The 24344-nt window shown below is 40.3% G+C and overlaps 1 protein-coding gene across 1 annotated transcript in view; it reads left to right on the plus strand.

The window, feature by feature from the left end:
• The window catches only part of EP300 (EP300 lysine acetyltransferase), a 79181-nt gene that overhangs the window by 48107 nt on the left and 6730 nt on the right, over positions 1 to 24344 (plus strand). Inside the window, exons 13-28 of the mRNA XM_079994540.1 lie at positions 302 to 454; positions 917 to 1387; positions 1866 to 2057; positions 4056 to 4212; positions 4610 to 4728; positions 5023 to 5262; positions 6045 to 6133; positions 8621 to 8701; positions 13841 to 13897; positions 14586 to 14663; positions 15491 to 15558; positions 16967 to 17117; positions 18080 to 18226; positions 21261 to 21374; positions 23276 to 23441; positions 23869 to 24033. Coding sequence (XP_079850666.1) covers positions 302 to 454; positions 917 to 1387; positions 1866 to 2057; positions 4056 to 4212; positions 4610 to 4728; positions 5023 to 5262; positions 6045 to 6133; positions 8621 to 8701; positions 13841 to 13897; positions 14586 to 14663; positions 15491 to 15558; positions 16967 to 17117; positions 18080 to 18226; positions 21261 to 21374; positions 23276 to 23441; positions 23869 to 24033 — 2448 coding nt within the window. The remainder of the gene's footprint in view (positions 1 to 301; positions 455 to 916; positions 1388 to 1865; positions 2058 to 4055; positions 4213 to 4609; positions 4729 to 5022; positions 5263 to 6044; positions 6134 to 8620; positions 8702 to 13840; positions 13898 to 14585; positions 14664 to 15490; positions 15559 to 16966; positions 17118 to 18079; positions 18227 to 21260; positions 21375 to 23275; positions 23442 to 23868; positions 24034 to 24344) is intronic.

A 24344-nucleotide genomic window follows, 5' to 3' on the forward strand; every position in this document is an offset into this window, starting at 1 on the left:
ATTTAAATGTGTTGGTAGTCCACTCTCTAAATAGGGAGTACTGTTCATATTTTAACCAGTTATGTTAACTAAGTTAGACCTGCAACATGCTTCAAATAATGAATTTTATTGGGCTACTGGGCTGAGAATCCAGAGGCAGTACCATTTAAGTCTCTGGCCATGATAGTCCCTGGCAACTTATCTGATAAGAGGGTATCAATAAATTTGCTATGTTAATGTCTGGAAGTACTATGTCATTCTTAACATTGACTATTAGCTTGATACAATGTTTTATTCATTCATAATAAATACTTTGTTACAGATGGGATTTTCCCCACGTATGCAACAAGGGGTGTCACAACCTTCCAATCAAAGTCAGTTCCTTCAGCAGACCCAATATCCTACATTGTCTCCTGGAATGAATCCAACAAGCACGCCTATGACTCAACCTGGCAATCAGACTCCCACGTCTCAAGTATGTTGAGAGAAGTTCTGTTGGCAGGCTGTTTGGATGTGGATTTGATTGTGTGTGTGGTAGACCTGGATGAATGATAAAAAGGGAGCAAAATTATTAATTCAAGACAGTTACTGGCACTACTGATTATCTAGTGAGGACCATCTTTCAGGCAAGCGTACTTAGTACTTATCCTTAAGTTCTCTGTGCACTGCCTTCCATTTTACTCACATTCTCATTGGTTGGCAAGTAGTTCTACAGGAGTGCCACTGAGTGGGAGAAGGAGGAGGATGGGCCAAAGCTCCACCATTCTCCGATGTGAACTGCCTGCAAGTCACACCACTCCCTCCACATCCTTTTCTCCTTTGTGTTCCAAACTGAGGGAGCAGGAGCTGATGGAGACTAGATCTGCCCCTGGGACTTTCAGTTGTTGATACCAAACATAGTTTATTCAGATACTGACAATTCCTTTTTTTTCAACAGGCACAAATGACCAGCTCTTCCTGTCCTGTGACTTCTCCAGTAGTGGCGCCAGGTTCTCAAGGGAGTCATATTCATTGCCCTCCTATTCCACAGTCTACTTTACATCGAAACTCTCCTTCTCCAGTACCAAGTCGTACTCCCACACCTCACCATACACCCCCAGGACTGGTATCCCAGCAGCAGCAGCAGCAGCAGCAGCAACCAGCACCACCACAGGCAACAATTGCGTCTGCTCCTGCCACTGTTCCTCAAGCGATGCCACCTGGACCACCGTCACAAACTATGCACCCCCCACAGAGGCAGACCCCAACACCTCCCCAGGCTCAGCTGACTCCACAAGTGCAGCCTCCAGTTTCTGTTACCCCTTCTGCAGAGCAGCAGCTGCCACAGCAACCTCTTTCGCAACAGAGCACGACTGCATCTGTGCCCACCCCTACAGCAGCACTGCAGCCTCAGCATCCTACAACACCCGTAAGGAAGTTTAAGTTTTCTAGGGCTATTAAGAGTGAAAGTCCAACCTTGGGCAAAATCTTTTTAGGTTGTTATATACAGTATCAAAGGTTAAATGGTTTCTGCTGTCTCAATAGCATGCATTGCATGAAGGTATAGAACAGTATGCTGGACTTTGGAATGCATGCTGTCTTTTGTATAGCAGAGTTTCAAAGAATTAATTCAGCTACAGATGTCTGATAAAAATATGTGTGTGTGATTTCTGGGGAAGAAGGTGCAGAAAGTGGTATAGCTAGACATAATTCCGTGGTAGGCTAGTATTAAGATATTGGGGTTTTTTTGTGTAGCGCCTCTTCTTATTGAGATGCACGTGGCATAAGTTGCTTGAGATACCATCTAGCTTAGAAGCACAAAATAAAGCAAAGAATACAATTGCTGCAAAACTGTGTAGCACTACTTGACATGTAGCTTTACTAGTTTTGTTGCTTTCATTCTGTAGCTTTCACATCCAGGTGCAAACATTGATGGGCAAGTATCAAACCCACCATCCACCAACAGTGCAGATGTGAACTCTCAACAGGCTGCTCCTGAACAGCAGCAGCAGCAGCCTTTGCCTGAAATTAAAATGGAGATTAAAATGGAAGAGGAGGAGTCAGAACAAACAGATCTTCAAATGGAGGAGAAGCCAGAGGTGAGAGTGTGGCATTCACACTGGATATGCCTAGGAATTCATTCATTTGATCACATCTGGATCTTTTTCTTCCAAGAAGAACAGGAGAGATACGGGAAAGGGGGGCTGCAATATATCCACTCAACCCTATGAAGTAGATTAGGTTGAAAAGAGAGTAAGTGGCTCACGGTCGCCCTGTAAATGTCATGGATTTTAGCCCAGGTCTGCCCAAATTGGTACTTTATCTACTATACCAGTCTGACTTGCTAATTAAGAAAGTCAATGCACTAATTTTTAAAACATTTCAGTTTTGTTTTTTTGATCCAGATCTCCTGTCTCTGTAGTCTCTGATGCATGATACAAGCGGGGTTAGAAGTTTTCTCTCAAGTGATGACCAAGCAGTTTAATTAGTAGCACTTGTGTGGGGAACAGTTTCTGGCCAGCTGGTCAGATTCTGAACCACCCCCATCCTGTGGTCCATTTTAACAGGTGGGTGGGGTCACCTGCTGTCTCATTGACACACACTCTTTTTGGTGCAAAAACTCATTGTGACATCAGAAGACCCAGACTAAAAAAAATGTTTTATGGTTATAGCCCAAGCCACACCTGCAGAGAACAATAATTTATCTGTGGCTTCTTTTCATGCTGGTGGTGAAATATTTGGCTTTCTGGAAGTGCTGATCCCAGTGGCCTTGCTGTAAATTCATCTGCACTATTAATTTGACAGCACTTGTGTGTGTTGTGAAGCACTCTTGGGATACTTTCCCTGCATGTTCCGCCTGGCCTTTGGTTTGGACTCGGTCTGCTGACCCTTATGTTTCCCTCTCCTTATGGTCTTGATTTATCAGCTATTTTAAAATGAGGCTGCATTTAAAATTTTATTTTAACCTGTATTTTAAATTGGTTTTCCCCCCCTCTCTTTTTCCCCTATTATGTTTTTACTGTGGTTTTATTGGTGTTAGCCGCCCTGAGCCCGGTTCTGGCCGGGGAGGGCGGGGTATAAATAAATTATTATTATTATTATTATTATTATTATTATTATTATTATTATATGTGGGGAAGTGTGTGTGTCTGTCTGTTTCTCTCTCTCTGCGGCCCCTTCTGCGGCGCTTCTCTCCCGGGCATCGGAGAACAAGAGAAAAGCAGAGAGGAAACAGACAGACAGACAGACACAGACAGAGGACTCAGCGTGGGACTCGGGAAAACCAGGAGCTGGCTGACCGACCCATTCACCAGGGAAGCTGGAGTCGCTCTGTTGGGTTGGGCTTTGGGTGGGCAGGAAGGAGAACTGAGGCTCATTGGCTTCGCAGCGTGCAGGCAGCAAGGTCTCCTGTTGTGAGGTGTCTTCAAGGAGCAGCTTGCCTCCACCCCTTCACTTCTTCTAGCCCCGCTTCATGACATTCACTCCTTCTGCGCCTCGCCCGCCCTCTCACTGGCTCTCCCTCTTCCCCACCCGGTCCGTGCTCTCCAGCACAGGCGAAAGAGCAACCTCCTTCTGAGTTCAAAAAAAGGAGGGAAAGGCAACGAAATCAGGCTTATGCAAAAGCCAGGCAGAAGCATCCCGATGTGGCACATTGCAAAGCTGCCCCCTTTCCCGTGTGTGTGTTTTGCTTCGCGCAAGCGTGGCCCAGCGTAGCTCTCCTCTCCCTGGTGTCGGAGGGCAGGCTCCTCCACCCCCACCCTGTTCTGCATCATGGATCTTGAAAACAGCAGCACAGCCCGAGCCAGCTGTTTGTCCTCAAGGGTAAGAGACAGACCCTTCTGTTTATCGATGGCTAGCTGAGCTGTTGCTCTCCGCCAAAATAAAAAATAAAAATCCAAACCTGCTTCGGATCCAAACCCACACCATCACAACCCACCCTGGTACACGTGTCATAGGTTCACCACCACTGCAGTAGAGGGAGTACATACAGTGTCACCCAGCCACTTTCTTCATTCTTATTCTTGAAGGTGTGGTAATTTATTATTATTTATTTTATTTTTGCTTTTTTGCTCATAAAAGTCTTCTTGCTTTTCCAGGTTAAGGTAGAATCCATGTCTGAGGAATGCAAATCTGAATCAACAGAGCAAGAAGAGAAAAAACCAGAAGTGAAGCAAGAAGTGAAGGAAGAGGAGGAAAGACCTAGTACTCCAGGTACTCAGTCTTCACCAGCTTCAGGACAGTCAAAGAGGAAAAGTAAGTTTACTGTTTCTTTTCAGCTACATAGAGAACGTGTGTAGTTTTCTTAAGTTTGAGACTTGAACTTCGGTACTTGAACTTGAATTTCGGTAATAGGACATCCATAGAAGGATGTGCCTTATCTAACGAAACACTGGTTAGGTGGCAGGCCTATGAAATTTAATTATTAGCCAAACTTTACATTTACTGTGCACATTAGCTCTTGAGTAAAATATTTTTAATTCCTACTGTTGTTCCGTATCAGATTCCTGTTCTGACTATTGTAAATTAGTCAGTGCCTAACACTTCACCATTGGATAATGAGTGGGGAAACTGGAAATGAAGCATTGTCTTGATGTTAATCAGATTTCTAATTCTCTTGGTTAATTTTATGTTATGTGTCTCCTTTCACAAGTTTTCAAGCCAGAAGAGTTGAGGCAGGCACTTATGCCAACATTGGAGGCACTTTACCGTCAGGACCCAGAGTCCCTTCCCTTCCGACAGCCTGTGGATCCCCAACTACTAGGAATTCCTGTAAGTGTATTGAAAAGAAACATTTCTCTCAATGCATAACTACTTTTCCAGGGCTTTGGTGTGTAACAACAAGATCCTGTAGCTCCATCTTTTTCCTTTTTCTTTTTTTCAGATTAGTCTCCTTCAGAGCAAAGTTGTCTTCTGTACTGGGCATTTTTAAATTTGTCTGACCGAAAGCAAATGTCTTACCCATTACTTTCTGAGATGGGGTTTCAGGCTTTTGTAGATGAGATAAGCAAAGACATTCCAGGTCTGCACCCAAGGGTTCAGAATTCTTATTTATTTATTTTTCAGGATTACTTTGATATAGTAAAGAACCCCATGGATCTTTCTACAATCAAGAGGAAGCTTGACACAGGACAGTACCAGGAGCCCTGGCAGTATGTCGATGATATTTGGCTCATGTTCAACAATGCCTGGCTTTACAACCGCAAAACATCTAGAGTATATAAGTACTGTTCCAAGCTGGCAGAGGTGTTTGAGCAGGAAATTGATCCAGTTATGCAGAGCCTTGGCTATTGTTGTGGACGAAAGGTAAGGAGAGTCATCTTAAGCTGAATTTCAGGAAGTTACCCAAACACTTCAATGTCTAATTTTAAGGATCCCTTAAGTCTGTTTTGAATGCTAATATAGAAATCAAGTATGGTGAACTATTTTAGGATTGTCTTAAATTGTGTTCCGTACTTACTCCAGAGTCTTAATGTGCATCATTAAATACAACATTCAATTGTTTTCCTACTGCATGTAAGCAATAAAGCAGATGGTCCTCCAAGGCTAAGAAGTTTATTGTCCCTGGTCTACCCCTACATGTAGTTGTGTACAAAATATTTTGATGGCAAGGTTTTCTTTGGGGTAAACAGCATTCCGAATGGATAAAACTACTGCCTAATAAATGTTATGTTGTACAGGAATCATCATTAGCACCACAACATTTGTAGGTTGTGCTCTGATTCTAGGAGCTTGGGGAGGGGCGGACAGTGTTGATATTGAACTACCACCACTGATACTTCATGAATACTTATTCATGAATAATACTTCATGAATACTTATAAACAAAAACCTGAGGTTTCTGTGCAATCCCAAGTATGGGCTTTCTGCCTCTTCAGGACAGTGTCTGGAACCTTCTAGAGCTTATCCATTAGGAAAATTTGGAGCCCAGCCTGCCCTCTGGAGATAGTGTACATGCCGTCATTGGGTGGGATCTGTGCATTCGCTGCTTTTGGATTACCAATGTAGTAGCAGCTTTTGAAACTTTGCTTTAAAGTGTCTTATTTCTTGGATACCTGTAAGCAACCTGCGTTCCCCTCTCTTTTCAGTTGGAGTTTTCACCACAGACTTTATGTTGCTATGGCAAACAGTTATGCACAATCCCACGAGATGCTACATATTACAGTTACCAAAACAGGTAAGAAAATGCTTGGGTACAGCATTGCACCTGCTGTGAAAAATTATATTAGATATAGGCAGGCATGCACTTATATTTGTAGCATTCTCAGCAGATTACTTCCCATGCAAGCCAAGTGCCTTGTTGCATCAATTGACTTTTACTTCCTGTTTCAGAAATTAGGATGTTAATATAAACTCTCCATATGCTTTAGATAAGTTCAAAGCTTTTGCAGTAAAACCATCATTTTTTCCTCTGTATGAAACAGTGCACAGAAAAGCATGCATGTTTGCATCTTGAGTTCACTGCATTTAACATTCAGTCTTGTCCTAAGGGATACACATTTCCTGTTTTAGATCAGTTATTTCAACCAAAGCTGTAGTTGTAAAGCTGTGTTTTGTTTGAGCCGCGTGAAAAGCAGGGTGCTTGCAAGGTCAGAGAGGGGCTGACTTCACTCTGCCTCTTACAGTCTCTCACGCTCAGCTAGAATTTCTATGGTAGTAGCACTCCTGTGTGTATGCTTGGGATCTCTTAACTATTGAGGCATAACTGTCAAGTGTTCCTGAGTATGTACTTTTGTTTAAGAAGCTAAATCTTTCACTGCATCAGACCAAGATCTACCTGGTCCAGCATCTTTTATGGGAATTTCAGTAAACCAGCAACTTCTCTGTACTCCATTGGATCTGCAGCCTTCAGTTTGTTCTCGATAGCTCTTTTCTGAAGTGGAAATTAACTGAGGAGTGAATTCTGGAGTTGTTTGATTAAATAATCATCACCGTGCATCTTAATTTTACCACCTACATGATGATGGCAATCTTTCTGAAGACTTGCTTTCTGTGATAGCACGGTTCTATGTTCTGCTTTGGGGTTGGAAAACATCTGATAGGAAAAACTGTGTTTGGAGCTCTTTTAAGGGAGGAAGCAAAACTGAGAACACAACTTTTTCACGTTTTTTGTCAGGAGTATTGCTGCAAATCATGCTTTGGGTGGGTTGCTGAAGTAGATAACTAGTTCTTTAACAAATCTAAAGCTAAGCTTTAATTTATTTCTATAACTTTACAGCTTCATGCCATAAGTCATTTTTATCACAAATGCCCACTTGAGTAAAGAAATCATCATATGTATACATATGAGCTGAGATCCAAAGAACTGCTGTAGGTGTGTACATGGGCTAGGGCATTGCTACTGGATTTTTTTACCTTTAATCAGCAGACTGTCATGCCATATCACAGCTTTTGAAATTAAGAGGAGTTTCAAAATCAATGTCGAATGGAAGGTTGCTGTCCAAAACATGCAAGGCAAAGCCCCCCCCCCCCCCCAGCAGAAAACACTAAGTGGTTCTTTGGACACTGGTCTTTTGAATGTCCAAATCAATGTTTGTCATTGTATCAGTGTAATAAATAAACTAACCTGTTATAGATAGGAAACATAGGTGGTGAAGAAGTGATCCGTTCCTTAGCAATTACATTTCCTCTAGTGTTGGTTTTGCTTTGCTTTATAATACTGTCACAGTTTTGTTTTTTGTTTTTGTTTCTTTTTGTTGTATGTTTGCACTCAAATTAACTTACTTAGCAATGGAAAGGCTGCAGTTTCTGTGCACTCTTGAGGGTAAAAAAACATCTTGAGTAAAGCATTCAACATTAATTTAGATGAAGATGGAATCCTTTTAATATGTCAATTATACATCAATTTGGAGGCATGGAACATCAGTACGTCACATATTAAGAACATACATATGCATATCTGATTGTCAGATGCCTTAAAGCACCTGTCATTTTGGCAGATCATGAACAATTACATAGAAATTGTTTTGGGGATGGTTACTGCTGCTTTAAACAGATGTTGCAAACAAAAAATGCTTTGAGGGGAAGGACTGGCCTGTCAACATTTGAGCATTCTCAAGATGGATTGTTTTCACCCCTTTCCAGCCCTCTCCTGGCAGATGTTCTTGTGAAAAGAGTTGCTACCCTGATGCAGATGTCAGAGCAGCAATTGCTCTTACCCTTTCTTCATTTTGATTCTCTGCTTTATTGTAGCATTGATTATTGAAATGAGGAGGGCATGGGCATACTAAAATGGAATACTCTTTTTATTTGCTATAATTTGCTGCTTGTGATCCCATTTGAGAGATTTAATGCTAATCTGTGCTTTGCCTTGGCTTTCTGCTTTGTGTTGTCCTGTCTTGCTTCTGTGTTTTTGTTTTTCGTCCTGCAAATCCCTATTTCTTTGTTCGTGTGTGTGTGTTGTTTTTTTATTTCTCCTTCATGCTTGTCGTTGTCTGCACTTGGCTTTGATTGCAAAAAAACCAACCCAAACAAAAAAACAAAACAAAACACAAACTCTGGGTCCCATAAATCTTCATCATTGAATGTCCCTGTCGCCGTTGATGACCTGCTCTCTGCTCCCGCCCCCCTCCTTGGCCTGCTGTGATTGGTGGCTCCGTTGCTTGGCTTGGGCTGTGTTGTGTGGACGGAACAGTTCACCCAAATATGGCCTTCTTGCCGACAGGTATCATTTCTGTGAGAAGTGCTTCAATGAAATTCAAGGAGAGAGCGTTTCTTTGGGGGACGACCCATCACAGCCTCAAACGTGAGTAGCTATCTCCTTTCTAATTATTTTTAAATTTCTTAACAACATTTATCATAGCATTAGTCAATCTCATACTCTAAATACTATTAAACAATTTACATCAAATTTATGGTAAAATTCCTTATTTAATGCTGAGGCCTTGTGCAATTATGGGAGGAACAGAGGACAGGAATATTATTTGAAAACTAGACAAACCTTATGTTTCAGAATGAGCTTTAGCTTTTAAAACACATATTTTGGTGAGAATATGAAAAACCACTTTTGAAAAGTAGAAGCATTCTTCCAGTTTATATGCTAGATTTAGTAACGACCTAATGTTTAAGAATTCCAATCCCACCTGAGCCTGCAAATTTTTTTGTTGCTTCTGCTTGTAGAAAAGAGACTTCACAGCTTGCTTTAACTTTTAACTATTTTGTGCATGTGCATGCACACACATACACACAATGACTACCTTTAATCTGTTGAGCAGGAGATCCAGTAAGGAATTGTTCAGGCAGGTACCTAACTGAAAGCAGGCCTAAATTTGAAAACACGGGTGTCAGAGCTGCTTCTAGGTCCCAGCTCACAGAGGACCAACGCGAGGCTGTCGTTATGTACAAAGTCTTTATTGAGGTTCAGTTTCCATTTCAAAAGCGCAGCGCGCAGCTCTACGTCTTAACCCTAGACCGGCGAAGTACCGTCTGAGTCTCCTCACCTATGACACCAGTTTAAGATCCTAGCCCTGCTCCACCTTTTACGCTGCTCTCTCCTCCTCTGGGTCTTCCTGCCCGCTGGGGCATTGCCCTTTCTGGACTCTTCCGACGCTGAGTCGCTTAGCTCCTCCCCCTCCCTCCGGCGGGCTTTAGGACCCGGTTCCCAATCCTCATTCTCTGCTGTCCCGCGCTCCTGTACATTTGAACTTGCCTCTCGCGCCAACCCAGTGACCTTCTTCCTGACCGTTACACTACTTCTGTCACTGCTTCCCTCTTCCGGGATACTGGCCGGATCTGACCTCCCCTCCGTTGTCTGACTCTCCGATGGAGGTGTGGTCAGCCCTGCCTTATCTTCTCTCCCTGGTGGGGAATGCACTGGCCCCGATCCTTGGGACTCTTCCCCCCCACTCTGCTCTGGTGGGGAAGCTGGTCCTGATTTCCAACTACTGCTCTGGGAGTCCCCGCTGCCCCCTTGCTCCTGGGGCGTTCCCCTTGGGAACCCCCTACTCCTGGCCACTGGCGCCCCCTTCTGTGAATCTTCCGATTCGCTGGAGAGGCTCATGGAATCCCTCAGTCCACTGTCCTCTTCTCCTACGCTCCCCTCGGATTCTTCCCCTTCGCTCTCCATCTCCTCTCTTCCCTGTGCCTCTGCTCCTGAACCCCTGACAACGGGTGACAGATTTTCCTGCTCAAAATAGGGTTATGTTGGAGCAGAGTGTTCATAGGAATTGTTTGCTGGAGGTTGCAACCATGTTCTGACACTTAGAATATTTATGTGCCTTTACATATTGGCCATATTTGAACGCCACATCCTCTTCTCCTTAGGCACAGCTACAAGGATGAGATGAGAACTGCATGTTGTCCAAACCCTAAACTGTGACTAACCTTAACTATGGCTTGCAACAACTCAACTTCAAACCATGTGTTATGAAGCATGCTTGTTTCAAACAACCCATAGTTAATGCTAGCCACAGTTTAAGTTAAGTTCAGATGACATGATGTTGCGGTTAATCTAACCCAGAAGTGGAACCATTGGAACTCTCAGGAGGGGAGTGCACAAGCTCAAGGCTTGTGGCTCACTCTTGTCATGATGATGTGTGACTTGTCGTGAAATCTGGACTGGGTCAATGTGTAAGGCTCCCTTGCTTCAACTTCAATATTTGTAATGTTGTTCTGATAGTTCCATAATATGTGAAATAGATTACTTAATTGCAGTAAGTGGGGGTCCTTTGCCTGATGAATTCTGGTTATATGTGAAAATATATAAACAGGGAAGGTTTTAGAAGCAGGAAAGAGCCTAATGCCGAGGATTAAACAAGAAGCGCTTGGAAGGAGACTTAGCTAAAAACTTAGTCTTCAGTCTTGTCCACCACTAATTTAACCTACAGGAGAAAATATGTAGTTGATTTTTGGAGAAGAAGTGCCTAAAATGCTTTTAAATACAATTTTAATGCTAAAATACACTGGATCTCAAGAGACATAATTTTTAGTCTGGTTGGATTCTGAGGCAGCAAATGTCTTCCAGAAAAGGAAAGTTTCCTACCCTTCAAAAGGTGAAAGGGAGCTAGCCAAGAACATCCTAGATGTCCAGATTTTTCCTCTAGTCCAAGAGCACTCTTTGAAATCTGAGAAACTGTTGTAGGCACTACAAAATAACCTTTCATATCCAGGCCAAGTTCAAGGTGTTACTATTGATATATTAATACAAAACCCTCAACAACTTGGGATCCATTTACTTGTGAGATCACCTTACCTCATTATATGCACATTTAATCTTTGAACATTTTAAAATACCTATTTTAACTTTTTTTGTTGACATTACATTAACTTATGTCTTGTAAACTACTTAGAGGTTTATTACAATTAAGCAGTACGGTATATAAACTTCGTTAAATAAACATCACAGAAGGTTAACAAGTAATGCTTAGATACACACACACCAAAGCAGGCAGAATACCTCTCCCCCACAAAAAAAAATAATACAAACAATTGCCACTCCCCTGTCCTTCCCCAAACTTGACATTTATTCATTTTGTATACTGCCCTTCACCCACAGATCTCAGGGCAGTTAGTTCACAACATTAAATTACAATATAAAAACCACAAAATACATAGTAAAAAAGAACAACATCAACAACTTATAATGAAGGGATTTGAGAAGTGGGGTCCCTAAGAATTTGGGTTAGTACTGGTGCTTTTTAACTTGTTCATAAATCACCTGAAATTAAGCACGAGCAGTGTATTAGCCAGTTTTACTGATGATACTGAATTATTAAGGTGGTAAAACCAAAAGAGTATTGTGAGGACCTCCAAAAGAATCCAAACTGGATGAATGGGCATTAAAATAGCAAATGCTGTTCAGTGTAAGCAAGTATGAAGTAATGTGCAACGGGGCAAAGCATCCTAACTTCACATATATGCTTATAGAGTCTGACCTGATGGTTACTCATCAGGAGTGAAATCTTGAAATCATCATTGGTAGCACAGTGAAAATGTTGACCTATTGTGTGGCAGCTGTGCAAAAGGCAAATTCCATGTTTGGGATCTTTGGTAAAGAGACTGGGGAAAACTCTAAATATCACAATGTGATTATACATATTTGTAGAGTGACCACAACTCCCCATTAAAAAGGGTGGGCAGAGGGTCTTGGCTTGTACCAAGGTGGGTGCCTGGGGGCAATGTGATACTTGCAGGTGTCAAACTGGGGACCCCAGCCTATATCTTACAGCTGCTGTCCATACCTCTTTGAGAGGATACAGTAATAGCACCACCTCCCAAAATTTCAGTTCCATATGGGGTACCTATGATATTCCTTCATGTTATGAGGGCCCAGATCAGGTAAGGCCTTAAAAGCTGAAACCAGAAATTTGAGTTTGTGGTTGGAAGCAAACCAGTAATCGATCCTATTAAGTGTAGCATAATTCTTATGGCCAGCAAAAGTCTGCTACATTCTGAATCAACTTCTGAAAAAAATTCTAAAGCAGCTTTATAGACAGCACACTGCAGTAGTTCAGTGGTGGAAGTTACAAAAGCACGTGCCACAACAGTTATTAACAATAATTTCCTAACCTAATTTAATTAGTTTGATATTGTTCTAAAAGGGTGCTTTTCAACAAAGCCTCTTTGGAATAGCTTACCATAGTAGAAAAGAATGAAATAGCTAGCAACATTGCGATAAACAAAATCATGTATCTGATAAAGTAAGCTCTAGTCCGTGAAAGCACATGCCATAATAAAATGTGTTGGTCTTTAAGATGCCACAAGACCCTGTTAATTTTGCTGTAACAGACTAACATGGCTACTACCTGTCTGGTAACAATAAACCCAAGTAAACAGCAAGGGGGGGAAATATGACAGTCACTAAAATAATAGATCAGATTGCAGCAGCAATTTGATTAAAAGCCTTCGTAAAAAGGAAATTGAGCTGAATCAAGGTAGAAGTAACTGCCATATTTATGTCTAGAGAGACTATTCAAAGACAAAGCACCATCACTGAATAGATGCTCTCACTAAAAGAGTTGAGGGCACCTGGAAAAGGGTGTTGGAAGGTGGACACCCTTTTATAAGAAAAGGTGGTCCTTCTTAAGTACTCTAGTGTTAAGCTGTTCAGGGCTTTAAAGGTATAAAAATGACACTTTGCATTGAACTTGGAAATATTGGTTAACTTTGTAGAACTATTAATACTGCAGAGGTGCTGAAACTAGTGTGTCCTGCTTAACAGTTTATCGGTTGAGTTTGGAACCAGATGAAGTTTCTGAACCAGTTTTAAATGCAACCCCATATACAACATATAACAGTAGTCAAACTCTGAAATTTCCAGAGGGTGTAAAACTATGTCTAGGCTATCATAGTAAAAGCAAGTATTACAGTTGAGAGAAGAAAAGGAGGTCTCACTAACCCAAAAGCTAGTCATAAGTTGTATATTAATAAATTTCAGTCTTTAAAGCTGATGTGTTTTATAAAATGGGGTTTCATGATACGTCAAACTGTAGAATGTGTTTAAATAGTATGTTCTGTACTTCCTAGTAGCCTCTTTGTGCTTGTCTGCTCCCCAATCTGTGATGAGGGTTGAATTTGGATGGTTAGAAGCTGTACCTAGTGAGGAAGAAATTATCTGTAGCTTCTGATGACACTGCTAAGCCCTAAGACTTTCTGGATTTTTAAGCATTTGCAGAGGGGGAGGAGTGCTTAAGTGTGTGGTCACAGGTTATGAATGGCAACTCCGGTGTCTTAAAAGCTTTTAAGTAGCCACTACATTGCCCTAGATATTTGAATTCACCTGTAGTTTTCCTTCCTCTCAAAATTTTTAATTCTTAAGAAGCAGAATGCATATGGAGTCCTATTGGGCTATGTAGCAGGGTTTCCTGTAGGTGCTAGGAAGATTTATTATTATTATGAGCAGCTACTTATTTTTGTTACAACTGTGATTATCAATTTTTCTCCTCAGCACAATAAATAAAGACCAGTTTTCTAAAAGGAAAAATGATACACTGGACCCTGAACAGTAAGTCATGCTTGAGCAGCTCAAATCACTTGTCATTTTAAAGATGAAATAAAGTTTTTTTCACCATTTATTCATTTATTTATTTTTGCAGGGTGTGGGAGGGGTGGGTGGAAGGCTTTAGCATTATTCTCTTAGTTTATCACCTGCAATATTGATGATGTGTTGTACTTTAAGAAAGCAAATATTTGCCTGCCTAAGTATAGCCACATAATCTGAGTTTGGGGTAGAAAAGCCTTTGATTACTTTAGTCAATATTACAAATTTATATTGAATATATTTGTTTTGAAGTATAAAAAATTGACTTCACTTTTTCAAAAGCCTCCCAATCCTCTTTGTAAACATTTAACTGTGCTTTGTCATGTACCTAGTTCTGCCTTCAGACTTAGATGTACAGGAATCTTAGTTGCTGTGAATTCTTTTAGTAGTGGAATGTAAGAAATGAGAAGCTATATAATGCATAACTAAAATCAATGTAGACCATATGGGGAGTAGTGGTTTGCATTTGGGCATAGTACACTAGACTGTTGCTGAGAAAAGATGCATGTACAGCAGATCAACAGGTTTGAAACTGTACAGTTCTGAATATTTTGTACTTGGGCTACATAATCTTCAGTTCCAACACATTTTTTCTAAATCAGTTATCTTCAACAACTTCCTGTGTTGCTTATACTTTGATTCTCTCTTCCAGGTTTGTTGAATGTATAGAATGTGGAAGAAAAATGCATCAGATTTGTGTGCTTCACAATGAGACAATCTGGCCATCTGGGTGGGTTGCTTCCTGCTTTTTCTTTCCTTTTTTCTTACAAAAATGGTAATTTGTTGATGATGTGCTTCTTGTGTACAATTAAAAATGACAAAATGACTACAGTTCTATCTGAAAAGAGTGCTGGTGATCTAATTAAAAACAGCAACCATGCTAGCTTAAAATTGTTTTTCTAAAATGCTTGCCATTAAGTTACTATTTTCAAGTCAGTTGATAAACTTGCCCTCTTAATATACATTTGTTAACATGCTCCTATGTAATATCAATGCTGCCTTTAGAGGGACTTTCTACAACTCAGATCCCAGGAAGCTTGATTTTCTAGTTCCAATAACCTTACTACTGCTGCCACAGATCACAGAATGCACAGAGAGCATCATTTATATGGTCCATGATGCAGTATTTCAGAAGGCAGGCCAACATTCTCCACAGCATCCTCCATTCTGTCCATCTGGTATATTGTCCTAGTTGGGATTTATGCTCTCCTTTGAAGAAAGTGCTGTAGGGAAACTGCTGAAGTGGTAGTATAGTGTACATTAATCATTGGATCAGCTTAAAATTAGTGCTCATCTTAAACCGGAAAAGGGAATTTAATTGATAAAACATATTTTTGGCAATAAGACCTTTCAGTGATTTTCTAATTTATTGTTGATACATACTAAAACATTGATCAAATCCAATATGCTATCCTTTTTTAAAAAAAGAAATAATGGTTGAAATAAATACTGGGTATCAGGATGTTAGAAAATATCAAAGGAATATTTTTGTGGAGATTATTCACCTTTTTGTTAAGAATATATTTTGAATTTCTTTTTTCCCCATTTCTATTTCAGCTTTGTTTGTGATGGTTGCCTAAAGAAAACTGGGCGGACCCGGAGAGAAAATAAATTTTGTGCTCGAAGTAAGTGAAGATACTCCTTGTCTTCCTCAACCCTTTGGCTGCTTTATTTAAAGCATTTTAATCCTGTCTTTCCTTCAATATGGCTAACAACAACATTAAAAATCAATACAATAGAGAATTTCAAGTACAACAAAAATAAAATAGCAAGTTAAAATAACAGTCCCAATTGCCCACTTATAACTTTTTAGCAAAATTAAAACTCTAAAGTCCAAGAGCCTTCATAAAAAGAAGAGTTTCCCTTGGCAGGGAGTTCCAGAGGCTGGACACAGAACCTGAAAAGGTCTCATGGACCCAGCAAGATGCATTTCAGGGGTCAGAGCATCCACTTGATGCTCACTTACCGATTAGGAAATAAATCTTACTAATTTCAGAAGATCCTATAGCTAAGTGATACGTTGAGAACTGTTGTTATTACATGCTGTTTTTTTCACTGAGCCACAGAAATTAACTTGAGGTAGTCTATTGACCAGATCAGTTCCATTTGGGTACTGACAATATTCCTCTATCAGGAACATGATCCTAACGTTACTCCGCCTTTAAGGTGGAATTTTGAATCTTTGGTCATTTTTATAATAAGAAATTAGGCAAGTATAGAAGTCCTTGCCTATCAGTAACCGCCTGGTAACTTGCTCTGACAAGGTGCAATAGGAGGCCCAGATCTCTGCACATCCTTGAAATATGGAAGACATTAACTTGCAGCCAAACACTTGGAGTTTTCCCCATTATCCTAAAATGGAAACCAAGCCACTATATGAGCCTGATACTTAAAGTCTCAACATCTGTTTGCTTTCCCCCCATAATTAAAGCTTCCTGGATTTATTGGGATCATTGCTTGAGAATTGGGGTGGGGGTGGGGATGTTGTATTGTGCATGCTATTTGATTTCCAGTTTCTTTCCTAATCATTCCCAATACTGTTTGCCTTTTTTCTATGCTGCTGCATGCAGTGTTTTTAGTGAGCTATACACAGATAACTTTTTCCTAAGTAGTCCGTTCAGGAACAATCTTGCTAGTATGGCGGACAGTTTAAGGTGCTGGAGATAGATCTTAAAAGAGCTCTAGTGCCCTGCTAGGGACATCATGACAAGCATATGGTCAAAAAGTACTGGAATCATGCTTCTAGATGAATTCTACTTTCTTCATTTAGGCGATATATATGCCTGATGCTATCCTCTTTTCTTGGGGAGAACATTATGCAGATGTTAATTACTAGCTTTATTGAAAACTGTTAGCAGGTTAGTTCAGTTCTACATCATTCAGTTGGTAGATTAATAGGCAGAAGTTTTAGATTAACATCAAGGGCAAAAGCGTGCAAATTTTAATCAGTGGGTCTCAAGGTATATTATATTAGGCGATTTTGGTGTTGATGTTTACTGTAATAGTATGCTGAGAGTTCTTTGTTTTATACAGGGTTACCAGCCACAAGACTTGGTACATTCTTAGAGAACAGAGTGAATGAGTTCCTAAGAAGACAGAATCACCCTGAGTCAGGCGAAGTCATAGTTAGGGTGGTTCATACTTCAGAGAAAACTGTAGAGGTAAAGCCAGGGATGAAAGCAAGGTATGTTTTTCCTCAAGTCTTTGAGTTATGTTTCCTTATGAATCCTCTAGTTGCACAGTTACTATGTGTGTTAAAGCAATGCATAATATATCATTTTCGTAATCAAAGAGCACTTGGCAATATCTTTGCCATCAATCGTATCTCACATTTATGAGTTTCAAACTGTTATTTCTATGACTTTCCCATTATAACAGTTTTTTTTTTTAAAGTAAGGTGAATTAATTCAAAAATGTTGATCATAGGGATTAAATAGAGTATTGGCTTTTCATAATTTATATCTAAAAGATAAAATTTAAGGAGTAAAACATAATATTTCAGTAGGCTGTAGATACCCTGAACTGCTAAGTTTTCATTTGCAGGCTAAGGTGGTCAGATCTCTTCTAATGTTAAGATACTTCCTTGCTTCCCCACACTCCCCATGGAATGTCATAATGTGAAGTGTTTTTAATGCTGCTATTATAGTATGAATGATTATAACAATTAGGACATTCACTGTTGGTTGCATATCTTGTTACTTAGATTTCATACAATGAATTGTAAGGGTGAGGAGAAAAGGTATGTGGGAGATGTTGGGAAAGACTAGGAAATGAAGGGTAGTAAATTAATCACATTAAGGAGACTGAACAGGCATCTCTTATTGTTTAATTCTTATCAGAGATGGCTCTAATTCTCTCCATAGTTACCGGTGTGCTCATTTAGGTTTTGTGCAGTTTATTAATTAGACACGTGGTTATGCTATCAAGACATTTAAAGCTGTTTTCATCATTAAGGTTAAACTACAGCAGAACAAGGCAGTTAAAACAAATCCATTATAAAATAAATAGCAGAAGTTACTAATTTTTATTTTGGGTACGATATCTGCATTTTTGAAACTGTACCACATGACTAGAATTTCGGTTACCTTTATTCTGTCATGCTTGTATTCAAAGAATGCCTTTAAATTATGTCTTTACATTTTGCAGGTTTGTAGATAGTGGAGAGATGGCAGAACAATTCCCTTATCGAACAAAAGCCCTCTTTGCTTTTGAGGAGATTGATGGTGTCGATTTGTGCTTTTTTGGTATGCATGTTCAGGAGTATGGATCAGATTGCCCTCAACCCAATCAGAGGTAAAGAAATACACTCATGAAGTTTTATTATTTTGATGGTAGTTAGGTTTGGATTGTTGCTAGATATGCCATTTTGAAGGTTTAAGAAAGGTTGAATTATTTGCCCAAAATCAAACTGCAAGATTCGTTGTAAATGTCTACAGTTACCCTCTACTCCTGCTCCATCTCTGACTTTCCTTTCTGATGGTTGATTCTCTCCCCCCCCCCCCAAATGCAGGCACAACTGTGTTTACTTCATAGAAGCAACTGGAATGTTTTTATCTTTAAGGTTTTATGGTTTTTGGCTAGCTTTGCTAGGCAAGCCAAAAATTGTGGTTGCCAGGTTCGCTCTTCCCACCCTGTCCCATCCCCCCGTGGCTTGATGGAGGCAATCGCCTCCACTCAGCAGCAAAAGAAGTCCTGTGGGAAAGGCAGGCCAGGACCATTCTGGCTTCACCAGTGCTCAACAAAGGAGCTCAAAGTAATGGCCAAAGACTGTCCCCCTTCTATGGGAGAGAGGGAGTGTCACCATTGAGCAGCCACTGAAGAAGCCCTCAAAGCAGATTGGTGTTGGTTTTAAGCCCATATGTTCAAAGTGGGGGCTTGGAGCAATGAAGATGATAACCAACCCACACCTTCTTCCTAACCTTAGAACTGGGGAGAGGGGCAGGGATCATCAGAATGCTTCCAGGGGACAATCTCCACCCATCTTTGGAGCATCAGAGTTGGCAGAAGACTCCCCATGGCACTCCCCATGGCAAGCATAATTGTTGAAGCTTGTTTATCTTTTATATGTAATAATAATAATAATAATAATAATAATAATAATAATAATAATAATAATAATGTTTTCCCCTTAAATTCAGTATTTTCTATAGTATTAAATGAATAAGCTCATCTGCTCATATTGGTCTTCTACTTGCGGATGGATTGTTAAACTATTGCAATAACTGTTGGGAGATGTATCCTGAGACCATTGTGCTAGCCACATAATGTGCCCATATCTCTTGAATGGGGGAAAGTAGCCTATGAGTGACCTATTTATATAGGTCAAGTAATGCCTAAAGTTTTAATGCAAGCTAAGTACTCGGTATTTGAGAGATGTTAATACAGTGGTGCCCCGCAAGACGAATGCATCGCAAGACGAAAAACCCGCTAGACGAAAGGGTTTTCCGTTTTGGAGGTGCTTCGCAAGACAAATTTCCCTATGGGCTTGCTTCGCAAGACGAAAATGTCTTGCGAGTTTTTCCGACTTTTCCCCCCTTTCCCCCCCTTTTGCTAAGCCGCTAAGCCGCTAATAGTGCTAATCCGCTAAGCCGCTAATGGGCTTGCTTCGCAAGACGAAAAAACCGCTAGACGAAGAGACTCGCGGAACGGATTCTTGCGAGGCACCACTGTACTTCTTAGAAGTGGCACCATGTAAACCAGTACCACATTCTTTTCTCCTGACATTATTTCTATTTATTATGCTGCATTGTTAATGAGACTATATATGTTTGTTACTGTAATAGACTTGCCTTACAAAACACTTGAGAACATCCAATGTCTGAGGCTTGCATGCCAGAGAGAGATCTAGCCCAACAAGTTTGCAGGACTGGTTTAAATATCAACTGTGACTTGATACTATAAAGACTCTCCTCCTGCAAGAGAGGGGAGTGGTTGTGGTCGGGAGCCAGGCTCCGCCTCAAGCAGGGGACATTAGCCCCCTGCCTCCCACTCACCTGGCTGGCGCCCACGCCCACGGGCAGGCACCCAGCCAGGTGCCTGCGAGGGGGCGTGTTTAGCAGCCTAAATTGCTGCGGCGCCAGCCTTCCGGCCTCACTTTTCGTCGTCCCGTCGCGAGTCTATAAGTACAAACCTTCAAGGAGCTTTTGACTTGTATGTGCACTTTTTGCCCTCCATTGCACAGGACAGTTCCCTTTCTGGTCTGAGGCAAGTCAGAGTTAGTCATTTTGTCTGAACTGTCAAACTATGGTTAGTACTTCACCTGTGGGCCAGTATTGGAAACAAAAGTTTGATCCCGTTTTCTGGCCAAAGACAAATCCTAGTTTTCCAGTTCACATAAAATCACAGCATGCAAGCCTAAAGCTTCTTGAAGGTTCATTCTAGTAGCACCAAACCAAGGTTTGACATTATGACTGAACCTTTCTGACATTAATTTCTTCCAGAGATGAGTGCTGTAAAATAAAATATAAAACAAGGGCACCCAACTTTTGGAGTTTTAAGGCCACCTTTGGAGATCTAAAACTCTCATGGGCATCCCAAGATATAAGTTTCAGAGAAGAAGAAAATAGTGATGCTCAGAATACCCCCCCCCCCAACAGACAAAACACCTATACAGTGGTGCCTCGCAAGACGAAATTAATCCGTTCCGCGAGTCTCTTCGTCTTGCGGTTTTTTCATCTTGCGAAGCACGGCTGTTAGCGGCTTAGCAGCTATTAACGGCTTAGCGGCTTTAAGAAAAAGGAAACAAACTTGAAAGAACTCGCAAGACGTTTCGTCTTGCGAAGCATGCCCATAGGGAAATTCGTCTTGCGGAACGACTCAAAAAACGGAAAACTCTTTCGTCCAGCGAGTTTTTCGTCTTGCGAGGCATTCGTCTTGCGGGGCACCACTGTACAAAAAGCAGTTAACATACCCTCTAAAATAGGCAACCTTCCCCAGAACAAATACAAGACAAGCAAGCCCCCCGAAAGCTCATTTAAAGAAACATTAGAACTGAAGGGCAAGAGGTATTGGTGGCCACTAAGGGGGTGTCAATGAGGACACCATGGTGCCCACAGGTGCCATGTTGGTGACCCAAAGTATAGAATATTACATGGCAAATAGAGAAAAAGTTTGGGCAGGGAAATGGCAATGTAATTGAGATAGCTATGTAAACAAAACAAAAATGTGAAGGAAGACAAATTACTCAAATGTTGAAAGTACCTTAATTCAAACACCAACAGACATTTTTCCGTGGTAATGGGGGGGGGGGGAAATGGAATGGTGAGGTATTTGAATAATGCTTCTGGTTATGGCCTGGATTTATGAATGTTCTCTGTTCTTTATCTAGGAGAGTATACATATCTTACCTTGACAGTGTTCACTTCTTCCGCCCCAAATGCCTGAGGACTGCTGTATATCATGAAATCCTAATAGGATACCTAGAATACGTTAAAAAGTTGGGGTAAGCTTTCTGTTCTTTTGCAATAAACTCCATACTATCCCAAATGATTGAAAATGATAGATCTTCAGAAGTAAATTGTGGGTATAGTTGTGCCCAAATTAGTAATTAACCTTAATGAGCAAGAATATACAGTTAGGTTGCTTGTGGCAACCATACAGTACATTTTAGGTCCCTTCAATATATGGGCAGAAGTCAGTATATAGAGAAGTTCCAGCTTGACAAGTCTGATCTGTTTGTAAAGGAAAACAATTCCTGCAGTGCTGCCTTACAAAAATAAAAATAGTCTTAAATGTTGTCTTCTATTATTGTATTGATCAGTGATATGAAAATCTCTTGTAATTGCTTTCAAATAACCCACCTATGGCGTAAAACTTCTTTTCCGTCTCTACCTTTTCACTGAATTATTTTCTTTAATGTCTCTTTTTAAAAGTTTGTATATCTGAGGGCAGAGCCTATGTCTCATTTTATGTAGTGATAGTCACCAGCACTGAGTAGAAATTTTGACGCATGAGGTGCTTCAGGAGATAATGTGTCTGGAGGGGGGGAGAGAAAAGAAACCAGGGTGGATTGATTGAAAATAAATAAAACCAGCATGATGTAAGAGGACTCATTTAACTAGATTAACCTGAATTAATTTAACCAAATTGTAGACAAAACTAAGTAAATGACAAAGTGAAATAAGCCAGAGGAAGTGGGGTGGATTTGAAGAAAATGTAGAATAATTAGTGATATGCTTATAAAAAGAGGTCCCACAAATATCTCTGTTGTTAAAAAGGTGTCTAATTATACAAATTTTGAAATCTAAGCAAAGGAACAGTTTAAGATCTGTATCAATGGGGTTTTGATGTTTCTGCTTTTTTAAATCATAGTTGCTACATAATTCTTGCCTGGGTAAAGTAACCCTTTTCTCTACTTAAATGTTCTTTGCTATCAAATGAAGCAGATAGAAGTTGGCTACCCAAAATAAACTGTCACAGATTTATAAGCTGCTGACCACCACATCTTGGTTGTTGAGAAGATAAGCTGTAGAAGACTGAGGAAAGGGTGCATTCTGCCATTAAATTGTAACTATAATGGTAGAAATGGGCACACAAGCAAACGTTAAAGTAGAAATTGGCTGATAAAGCAGCAGGAAATATTGGTCAAGTTGCTTCAAGGGGAAGAAGCATAGGCAGTAGATTCTGAACAATTTGACTTCAGGACCTAGCATTTCCTTGAGCACCCCAGAATCTCCTCCCATCTGTCGTAAGTATTGAAAGGGAGTGGTGCTGGCAGTGATTACCAGATAGTTCAGGTGCAACTGGTCTGCCTTACAAGGCTGTTGTGCAGCAGTTGCACAAGGAATTATAGATAAATGGAAGGGACAAGGAACTACCCAGCATCTGGTTGGGGAGGGTATATAGGGCAAAATAGTTTAGAAAGAATGGTGAGCATTCTAAATCTGACATATCTTTCCATCCCCAAAGAAAAGGAGCCTAAATTCAATAAGACAATATTAATAAAACCATTAAAAACTCAGATTTCTCCCAGTTTTGCAAGTATTATTGAGCATAGCCTGTAACTGTTTTCAAACAGAGATTGGGTGGGTTGAGTTAGACAATAAGCTCTTTCCATCAGGCTTCTGAATCCCTTAGAATAGTTTAAAGGTATATGAATCAGTTCTGTTTCTGAAGCTAAGCAGTTTTGGGTCTGACCAGTTAACTTGGATGGAGAGGTCATCTGCATCATTTATACATTGCTCCTTAGATGCAATATTTCTAGGCTGACCATGGCTCTGCTTGGAGGTTGTAAAAGAAACTCTTGCTCCTGAAAAGATGGATAAATGAAGTGGGCAACACAGTGAAACACTATAATGAATAACAGAACTAATGGTATTGACTTTTTCCTTTAATTCCTATTAGTTATACAACGGGACATATATGGGCCTGCCCACCTAGTGAAGGTGATGATTATATTTTCCATTGCCATCCTCCTGACCAAAAGATACCCAAACCCAAACGACTGCAAGAGTGGTACAAAAAGATGCTGGATAAATCTGTGTCAGAGCGCATAGTGCATGATTACAAGGTTGGTTGTGAATTAGTTTAAATATCACCTTTAGTTCTTGCCCCTTACATATACTGGAACAGGAATTTATTTTGAGGAAAATGTCGAAATATTTTTGAGAATATTGCTTAGCTAACAGTACTTAAAAGGTAATGTCCGAGAAGCATTTGGATCTTATGAAGCATTTCAAATTTGGTGGGTAGAAAAAAACTTGCACCGTAAACACCAGCACTATTTTTTAAAAGAATCCTGGAAGAAAAACAACTTTGAAGAATTAAAGTGTCCCAGCGTGGCTGGGGCAACCCAGTCAGATGGGCATGGTACAATTATTATTATTATTATTATTATTATTATTATTATTATTATTATTATTATATTCTGCATGAGAATTTTTGCTTTTGCTGCTGTCATCAATGTGATGTGTACTGAGAAACATTTTGTGTTGCAGGATATTTTTAAGCAGGCAACAGAAGACCGTCTGACAAGTGCAAAAGAGCTGCCTTACTTTGAAGGAGACTTCTGGCCTAATGTTTTAGAAGAGAGCATTAAGGAGCTAGAGCAAGAGGAAGAGGAGCGAAAGAGAGAAGAGAACACTAGCAATGAGAGCACTGATGTAAGGAAGTCATGTTTTCCCAACAAATGTCATTCATCACTTTCTTTCCTAAAATCTACAAATGGCATATTAAACTGGACCCAAGATTCAGGAATCCCCTCTAGAATTAGTTATTAATTTCTAATAGGTTTGTTGGTGGAAAGGAATAAGGAACCAACCCCCAGCATTTTGTTTTCATTCAGGAATTACTTCTTAAAATTGCCTGAAGAACATTCTAGCTGCCATAGTTTTTGCCTCTTGTGTGAATAAGATCAAGACATGAATATGTGCCTTACCTGGCTTAAGTTGCCACCTTTGCTTTTGGGACTGAT

Source organism: Podarcis cretensis, assembly GCF_951804945.1.
Source record: "Podarcis cretensis genome assembly, chromosome: 10".
Classification (NCBI taxonomy): domain Eukaryota; kingdom Metazoa; phylum Chordata; class Lepidosauria; order Squamata; family Lacertidae; genus Podarcis; species Podarcis cretensis.